We start from the raw sequence: 10,104 nt of genomic DNA on the forward strand, positions 1-10,104 counted from the left end.
TTGGGGCATGTTTATTTAGAACAGAATTAAACATATGATAAGATAAATCAAGACATAAAGAATGATGATTTTCTGGCTCAATAAGGTAAAAAAATGTATTTTTGGGCTTGTTTTCAACTAAGTACTAAATATTGGTACAACCCAAATAAAAAGGGAAAACTATAAACTTGCCGTTACCATTGTCCATTTCAACCGTAAGGCTGCAGTCAAGGATCAGCGTTAATTCAACGAGAATATTGAGTCTAAATGTAACTTTGGTTCAACTTTCATTTCAATATCATTTTTCAAAGTTGAGAACTGACGTAATCAGTGTTGTGTGTCCGCTGAGTAATGCTTTTGTTCTTGTAAGGAGTAAAAATTTCATAAGCATTTAAGCCGTTTTAAGTTAGCTTAAAACTACACGTGACTCCCGGGTGCCCCTAGGCCTGGTTATAACTTCAGAATTTTAACTTACCCAGAGCTGTACATGTGACCCGAGTATCGCTGAACTCAACTTGCGCATATCTAGAACTGCCTGTACACGAGAGTCACTGGACATATGACTTTTCGGTATCATTGGTTTCTACGTACACAGAACTTGAATAGAATCCTTTTTCAGTGTGTTACATTCACGTCCTGGAACAATTAGGCTTCTGGAACAATGTTATGTTGCTACAATATTGAAGTCATCACTACAGAAGTCTTATGGTCGTCATCATGATCTCGTGGATCGTTACGGTGTATCCATCTGCGCCATGAACACTGATTTGTTCAATGTGTCATAGTTATCCTTTCCTCTTTCGTATACCCCGGATTTGACTTTTTATGAACAAGTCGGCGGGTGTTTCTAGAAAAGCAGAGGACGCTTACCCTACCGGTGCGCCTGGTCCATGCTCCCGGTTTTTAGTGGAGTCCCGAGTTGCTCATTTACATTTGTTTCTTTGTATATATTAATTTAGTTACTATATATATATATTTTGTCTGTGTCTGTGTGTGTGTGTGTGTGTGTGTGTGTGTGTGTGTGTGTGTGTGTGTTTTCCATGTCTGGTCTTTGTCCCTGGATTACATTCTTTTGATTTCCACTAGAATCTTGGTTCCCTTGATTACTCTGAAAAACTTTTGCCACAAGCATCACGAACGGTATATCCGTCTGACCTGTCTGCTTGGTCAACAATTTGGCCGCTTCGTTCTGAACAGAGTTTGTGGCTGAATACGTTTTAGTTCCCCCGATATCAGAACAATAAAATAGCACCGACTCAACCAAATATATATATATATATATATGAAATAAATAGAATGTGTCATATCACCAGCACTGATTAACTTGCCATACAACTCACCGAGTGTCCTGCTCAGGGATTTCGAAAGTCGTCTTACTGCTTTGTCCGGAACACATAAAGTTAAAGTTACTGCGATGGTTTACGGTACTCTTGTTCGGATTAACGCTTCCATTGTGTATACCAGTCCGATACAACGTTCAACATCCTCTGTGGACTTTCTTCGTTGGGTGCTATCAACGTTATATCGTTCGCGTAAAGAAGAATGCTAAGAAGACCACCGCCGATATTTACCCCACATTGTAGACTGTTAATACGCTCTGACAAGTCATTGCTGTAAATCGCAAACAATGGAGGAGACAGTAAGCAGCCTTGCTTTACCCCACAGTCAATATCGAACCACGGAGTATATCTATCATGTGCATTCGGTATTCTACTACAGTGACTGTATAACCGAAAGGACCTTTCCACGGAAATTTGTGCGTTATAACTTGTACCACAATACGTTTCTGAATACCAAATTAAATGCTTTCCTCATACCTATAAGACTGTTTCGATATTTTTCTATTGGCGATAACTGATGTGAGTCTGTATAAATATTCTTCGCATCTGCGTTTTGGTCTAAAGCCGGTTTGTTCCTCGTACAATATATTATGCTCCTCTAACTGTGAACATAGACGCGAATTTAGAACACTGCAATTTATTTTACTCCGTACAAATGTAAGCGTAATCCCATGATAGTTTGTAGGCAGACGGTTATCGTTTGTTCTCTTTTTTAATATGAGATTAACTATACCAGATGTCCACTGTTCAGGAACTTTGCCGAGTTCGAAACAGCCACTACAGATGACGTATAATAAGTCAATTGCATTTTATACGGCGGCTTTACGTAATTTCACCTCGTGTAATGTAGTCGTTTAAATTCAATAAATGTTTGTCATTATCTTGATCGTAGAATTATCGTGGTTTTCGGCATTATCACTTTGGCTTATTAAAATACATAAACCAAAATTTGCTTAAAAAACATTCCTTTTCACCATTCCCCTTCTTCTTGTTCAATGCCACGTTCAATGGGGAGTTTACTCATTTAACCCCCAGTTGTTTGGAAATATATTCCTCAGCATTTTTATGGGTTTTTTGTTTGTTTTTGGTTTGTTTTGGGGAGTTTTTTGGCTTTGTTTTTGTTGTTTTTTGTTTTTGTATTTTTTGTTTTGTTTTAGTGTTTGTTTGATTCTTTTTAATAACGAACTAAAACCTCGGGATAGAAAAGACAGATGGTATATGTTTTGTTCTTTACTACAATAATAAATGGTATTCATTGTTGGCATTCCTAAGATGACTTTCAAGCTTCTATATCTCAACCAACATTTAAGCGAAAGAACTGGAAGAAATAAATATTGTTTTGTCCGTCAATGATAAACTGCAATATCCACTTGCAAAGTATTTTGCTTTCAGGCTCAATTAGAATCATCGTGTGACGATGGATACTATCGATTAGCGACATTGATTGTTCGGTACGTGGTTAAACCCTGGTCCCCTACGGAAGATATTCGAGTTATCAATCTGAGCACAATTAACGTTCTTATTGGTGTGACGAAAGGTCGAAATACTTGGATTATAAGAAAAGACTCGTATTAGGGGTTACTGCACTTTGAAGGTCACAAAAAGTTTCTATTGGAGTTGTAGGATGATTCTTTCTTATAAGTTTGCCTTTGAAAGGCACAAAATGGCGTAGTTAATAACATAATATCTGTGACTAATTTGTCTTTATTTGGTTTGAAATTAAAGGCTGACTCATTGTAAAGGCTGACTCATTGTAAAGGCTGACTCATTGTAAAGAGTAAATACTACTAAATGACGGAAAAGTTTTTATCGTTTTAGCTTTTGATATCTCGAATACCATAATAGAAAGAAACTTTTAATCGATGAAATGATCCCTATAGTTAAATCTACAAAAAGTTTCATTTTCAACTGAACGTATTTCAGCAAACATTTCTCTAACAGAATATGGCCGTTTTATGACCTTTTTTTTACTTCTTTATCTAAATACACTAAGAGATCGATGGTGAAGGAAAACTATTGACCAAACTATAAGACAAACACGATGACTTTTCCGTATTGTCAACTTTCTTTTCATCTTTGACAACATCCTTCAGCACCTGCGTATGGAGTTTTCATATTACAACTCATACGTTATGCCAGAGCAAGCCATATCTACACAGACTTTTTGTACTGCGCTAGACTTCTAACAATTAAGCTTCTGGAACAGGGTTATGTTGCTACAATATTGAAGTCATCACTACAGAAGTTTTATGGTCGTCATCATGAACTCGTGTATCGTTACGGTATATCCATCTGCACCATGTAAATACATGTCATAGTTTTCCTGTCCTCTTTCGTCTACCCTGAATTTGACTTTTAATGAGCGGGTGTTTCTAGAAAAATAGAGGACGCTTACTCCCCTTCCGGTGCATCTGGTCCATGCTCCTAGGTTTAGTGGAGTCCGAGTTGCTCGTTTACTTTTGCTACTTTGTACGTTGTGCGTGTCTGTTTTCGATGTCTGGTCTTTGATCCGTGATTACATTCTTTTTAATTTTCAATGGAATCTTGGTTTCCTTAATTACTAGAGTAGTAGATAGTAGATATATATACACTTAACTAAGAGCGTGGCAGAGCAATTTGTTACCCGAGAAAATCATTGTCATTTTGATGCGTAGCCGAGGATGACAATGTATTTTCAAGGAGTAACAAACCCTCGATCACCCTTAATCTATGTATTATTTTTTATTATGCTGAATATTCCATTGTCAACTTTTTTTCAAAGTAAACCTAAGAATCAGTTTTGCATGTTTATCTTTTTATTAACAACCGGACGAATGTGTAGAAATTCGTTTATTTTATTTTATTTTTTTTTATATTGACCACTTGAGAAACTTTCGTCAAAGCAAAACGCTTCATTCTATCTATTGAAGCTTTGAATATAGTCAAACGACCTGCTTAACAAAACGTTTCAAAGACCCACATATCATTCGATGAGAACTCCACAGACAACATTAAAGAAGTTATTATTCGGTTGTGGTGAAACGGGGTATTTTTCGCCGATCGAACCCTGAACTGTTTTGCCGATAAAATATAAAATATAATCTTTTTAGTCCATTTTAAAAAGAAACTTACTAAATCCTTCCAAACGGAAGAGGCTTTTTGAAAAATAACCGACTTCTTTTAAATGTTTTGTGTAACCTGCATTTTTAATATTTCTGAATCTTCAATGCACCCTGATGTAGTGTTTTGTCTGGACAAAAGTTTGTCAAGTATATTAGAATGATGAATTTTCAGACGAATTTCTATACATTTAATGAGCGAACGAGCGTCGCTCCGCTTGCTTATTAGTAAGACCGATGACGAAGACATCAAAGCCAAAATAAACAAAGCCCGCCAAACCTTCGCAATGCATAAGCCATTATGGAAATCCAATGTGCTTAGTGAGAACACCAAGATTAGAATACTAATGTTAAATCAGTGTTGTTCTACAGATATGAAACCTGGAGACTAACAGTAAGACTACATAAAAATAAATCCAGGTATTTGGCAACAAATGTCTACGACAAATATGAAAACATTGGTACGTGGCCAATGTAAAAGTAACCGACGAACAGTTACTGAGCGTACTAGCCAAGAAAAAAACAACACTTCAGATAAAAGGACGAGCATATAGCAGTGGTCACACATGGAGAAAACCTCAAGATAACAGTATCACCATAGAGGCATTGGATTGGAATTCACAATGACATGGAAAACAAGGGCGACCTTTGTACATCTGGAGAAGAACAAACAAATTATTCCGACTCAAAGCACACTAGTCATCACTGTATCCCATACACACGAAGTACTTTGCAAAGAAAACAGCGAATGTCAGTTTTATAGTCATTAGTTTGAACGACTATGATCGTAATATTCGAACTGTTTGATGAAATCTCTTGGCATTTAACTGGTTTTAAAGCTGCTTTAGCTGTCATTTTCGTACATTTTTTTATATTGAAATATGGCTTGACTTCGAATTATTTCTGCTTAATTGTACTTTTCATACAGGCATATTTCAACATAAACAAAAATAATTAGAGCTATCGATCTTCTTTGATAAGAAAAAACGTTGTTTTTACAATATTCTGTAGGTATTATCAACATTTCTTGCTTCAATTGCATTACTACAAATTGATTTCATTGAATCAGCAAAATTCAGTGGAATCAAAACTGAACAAATTTGGCAGCCAAAGCAGCTTTAATTAATTGCAGTCAACAATGAAGACTTTTTTAATCATTTGTGTTATCCCATTATATATGTTTTGTATAGGTTTTACGATGAATGTACATGCAAATTTCTCAAAACTTGAGATAAAAACATCATTGGTTTACATTTTAGTCATATATAGTTTTATTTTTCTGCTATGTCTAAAAGATTAGTACACAAGTTTCATTAAGCAGTAAAAAATATCTTTGGTTTAAAACAGTTTATATTATATAAATCCTGTAAAACAACATATTTACAATAAAAAATACTAGAAACTGTTAGCACTATCAAATAAAAATATTTGGGGTACACTACGACAAAACCCAGTCTGAATAAGGACTGCCCGATTCGTATCTCTGATAATGAGTCAATGAGGATTCATGTGACGCTGGGTAATGAGACATAAAATCACTGTGATACGACACTGGCGTCGACAAAAACGGAACTGGATAAGGTAGTAGTTCATAACTTCCGGTTTGGTGATGGTGTGGCATATAAAAGGGCGGAGATAGTGATCCACGCGATGTAAACGCACTCTGGTATCCGTTTGAACTAGAACCTAGTGAGGATTGGATGTGGGGAAGAGAGAGTTTTTGATGAACGGGTAATCCGGAGAGCGATGTTTGGTCCATTAGAGGCAGATTCGATGGAGAAATTGACGGAAATATTGGAGGCGATATAGAGCTGGGGAATGGTTGAAACATAAAGCGCTGTTGTGGCAGAGAAGTCACGATCGGTGTTGACGCCAAAGTTGTAGATGGCGCGGTTTGTAGATTCGATGTAAATGATGTCCCTAGTCCCGAATCATGTTCGTAACAAGTACTTATATTACCGATTGGTGACAATGACGGTGATATCGTTAACGGGCTAACATGACCAAGATCGGGCAATTCCGGTGTTTTCCGAGATTCCTCCAAAACAAATGCATCTACAGATAAACAAGATACGCTAGGTCCTTCCTTTGTCACACGTTGTACTTCTGGGCTCGTTAAGCCATTATTTAAACTCTCGGTATTTTTTGACACACTTCCGTCGTGCATGGTCACACTACTTGTCAATAAACTTCCATTTCCACTATCAGTGCTAGTATCAGCTCCTTGGGCTTGAGATTTTATATTTGGTGCTGCTACATTTGTATTTAATGAATTTGCATGTGGACCATGATGAACCGTTCCAGTAGGCTGCACCGGAGTGTTGTATATGCTTTCTATGAACCCTTGGTTATAAGCCGTCGGTAGTGGTATCCCCTGCATGTAACAAGCTTGGTCTTCTAACACTTTTCCCGGAGATTGCGTGGTCAGTATCATGTGTTTAAACATTTCCATTTTCATCTCTAGATACACAGCAACTTTTTCCCAGAATTGTCCGGCATTTACACGGAAGTATCCCCATCGTAATGTATTCGTTCCACTTTCCGTGTCTACATTCGGTCGATAGTCTCCCCTTGCAAAGTTTACAATACTTCCGGGAACAATACACCATAGATATGTGGATCTGTTCAGATTGTGTTGTCCACTCGACCCACGACCAACTGCAATTTTTGTGAAACATTTAGTTTTTGACAAGCTGTGGCGTACAGCGTTGTTCCAGTGCTTTCTAACCGGGCTTCTGAAGTACGAAAATCTGTTTTTAATGTACTTGTATATTTCCGTTATGGGTAGGCAGAAGTTAGGAGATCGCAAAATTGCCAGGTATATCAACTCTGTGTAGGAATAGTTAGGTTTGGAGTCAACGACATCCGATTGGTCGAGACTTTCGTAAACATTGACAAAGTCATCCATGACGGCTCGGAGTTCCGCTTCTGATGACGTGATAACAGAGGGCGTTGAAAGTCGAGAAGCCATCCCTGAAATTATATTATTAAAGCAATTCGAGTTACAGAAATTGAAGAATTAAGCTAAAGGAGAAAAGTGCATCATTCGTAATCTACGTTTAGTTTTGTTTAGGTTTTTGTTTAGCATTTAAAAATTACAATCCGAAATGCAAACATCGGGCGGACAATTCATCACGTCTATAAAATTGAGCTTATGGTTGAACAAGTAGATACGTAAGAACACGGATTATCGATATAATAACTGGTGGATGTTCAGCTGACCGAAGGTTACACGCAAACGTCCGGTCAATAGGTTGTGGATTCCTCACAAACGAACGGAAAGTACAACCTAGTAGCAAATCCGGGGGGGGGGGGTCTGGGGCTACAAGTATGTACTTAATTACTAGACATCTTTACAAATGAAATATGAATTATAACTATTAAAAATAATAATAATTAATCATTTTCAAAATCATTCAAAATTTAAGTTACTGAATTAGAAGGAATGTTCGTAGCCAAAGATAGTTCTACGTATGTAGTAAAAAAATAAGAATAGAAAAATTATTATAGAAATCAGTTATCAATTATCAACAATATCATTTTAATTCAAAATATAAGCCTGAAGTTTTCCACAAAAATTGAGCACATAAGTTAATAAATTTGAATGATGAATGCTCAATGATGGTTTCAACGTCTGTGATTTTGCAAAGTACGGTACATAGGGAAATGTCGGGACTACTACCGTTCAGTTCATCCGGAAACTCTCCTGCTAGCTGTTGTTTGGCATTTAGGCACCGACCGTTTTATTAGTTAAAGGGGCTGTGATTTTTTTGAAAATAAATGTTCCAATTTTTTTTTTTTACTCATCCATTGTAAAACATAAAAAATAATGATTCTATAGGCCTATAACTGAACAAGGGCTGATTTTCAAGTAGAACATTGATTTCCGTTGCTGCTGAAATATTAATAAAAAAATTTTCGCTTCAAAGAATAATATCCGACATCAAATTCCCCACCCCACCCCCTGGATTAAAAATTGTCGATACCTTAGTGTCACCAGCTTTACATTCCTAACTATTACTCTTCTTGTTGGTAACATTTTTATGTTACATAACTTTGCTTTGATTTTCGTCATTTTAATAACTGACATTGAGATGGATATTGTGTAGTTTCTATTAACTAATAGAGTTTTAAATGATGTAATAATGATATATTCAAATTACATTTGTATTTTAAATGTTAATTTTTTTTTACATAAAAATTAGAAAGATAAAATTAAAAACATTATTTTTAAAAAGCCTCTTTCAAGGGAGATAATTGGCGGGGAAATGTTCTATCGAAATGTATAGGAAATTTTAGGGTTTTTTTTTAATATTGAAAGAAAAAAGTCCGGTGACCGCAATTTTCGTTTTGAAATATGAAATAGTGACAATTAAATGTTCTTTAGCTGAAGTTATAAGAAATTTTCTCCACCAGTTTTTTTTTTCTTTTTTTTTGTTTACGCAACATTGAAAATTTCCTACAGAATCCATATACAATGTAGTAAAATATTGGCTTTAATATTGCTCAAAATCAAGTTCGGTGACCTATTTTTTTTACATGCAAATTGAGGCAAATCGTTTCTATCACTATCATTGGTACAGTACAGAACTATACACACTGTTAATGTTGATATTATATAGTACCAGTATCAGTATCGCATTACATAACCCTGAGAGGGTGCTTGTAAAACATTGAGGGTATTAAAATATAGTGCATTTTCATTCTGACTCTTTACAAACTAATGTTTTGTGAAAAGATATGAACAATGACTTATAAAATAGAGCAACCAGAACACTATAAAATGACAAACTTTTTAAAAGAAAATCTGGAAAAAATGTTCCACTGAAAAGGTTGGTTTGATGAGTGCAAAACGAAAGTGAAAGTAGAGAAATAGCTATTTATAGTTTAAGACTACTTTTCTGTCCGATCTTCGTAGACTCGCCCTACTTTTTTTACGGGAAATTATTTTTCTGACGAAGTCGGTATAGCTTCGCTTTTTACCCTTTGACCTTAAGGACGCTCTTCTATGGAAACGCAAGTCACCTAATCGCAGTTCTTTTTTCCGAATTGTCAAATACTGATAACTTAGTGGCGTTCGAAAAATCTGTATCGAAAATTTGGAATTGCGTTGGAAAAAAAACTTTATCGGAACCTTAAAAATTGCGTGCCATGTGTTATTTTCTTGAAAGAAATGTAAAAAAATTCAAAGTAAAGAAGAAAAAAAATTACTGCGTCGGCTACCTTTTTTTTTAAAGATAATACTTGTTTCACATGTCCTTAGAAATGCTATTTACGTGAAAGTTTTACTGGATCAATTTACATTTTTTTGGAAAATCCGAAAAATATGCACTTCAATATAGAAGTCTATGGGAATATTAATACGATACTGAGACCGTATATCCGGCCGGACCCAGAGTTATGCGACGCTACGCTCCTTAATAACATTTAAAGTCGTTCCCTCATACAAATGTATTAGTTTGAATATGTATTATGGAATTTTAAATTGATATATAACTTACCTATAACTGATGGTATCTTGGCCTGCCTTTGGCTTGGGTCCATTTGCTCAGTGTCGTTCCTTTTGCGCTTCCCCATGTCCGGTTATCTGTCAGCTTGTGTGTTCAAAGAATCAAATTCCGAACAATTCGTTCGGCTTGTCACAATGTAATGAGAATAAATTCTTATCAGTCAAGTTTTTACTTTCT

General features: G+C 35.8%; 1 protein-coding gene across 1 annotated transcript; it reads right to left on the minus strand.

Annotated features, from left to right (window-relative positions):
- Nucleotides 1-5,642: 5,642 nt before the first annotated feature.
- LOC148599069 (uncharacterized) lies at nt 5,643-10,092 on the minus strand. The gene is made up of 2 exons (XM_088561069.1): nt 9,919-10,092; nt 5,643-7,390 (listed from the first exon to the last, which is right to left on the minus strand). The coding sequence occupies exons 1-2, from the start codon at nt 9,992-9,994 to the stop codon at nt 5,856-5,858; spliced, it is 1,611 nt and encodes a 536-aa protein (XP_088417195.1). The 5' UTR covers nt 9,995-10,092; the 3' UTR covers nt 5,643-5,855.
- Between the last annotated feature and the right edge of the window lie 12 nt (nt 10,093-10,104).

This window comes from Perna viridis, chromosome 14, assembly GCF_037379345.1.
Source record: "Perna viridis isolate PV_CMFRI_1.1 ecotype Kerala chromosome 14, ASM3737934v1, whole genome shotgun sequence".
NCBI classification, from domain to species: domain Eukaryota; kingdom Metazoa; phylum Mollusca; class Bivalvia; order Mytilida; family Mytilidae; genus Perna; species Perna viridis.

Bases quoted from the DNA above. Each gene is read 5' to 3' on its own strand.
- LOC148599069 (XM_088561069.1), bottom strand. From the start codon at position 9,994: ATGGGGAAGCGCAAAAGGAACGACACTGAGCAAATGGACCCAAGCCAA. The intron at 7,391-9,918 runs GTAAGTTATATA...ATATAATTTCAG, and splicing joins CAAGATACCATCAGTTATAG to GGATGGCTTCTCGACTTTCA.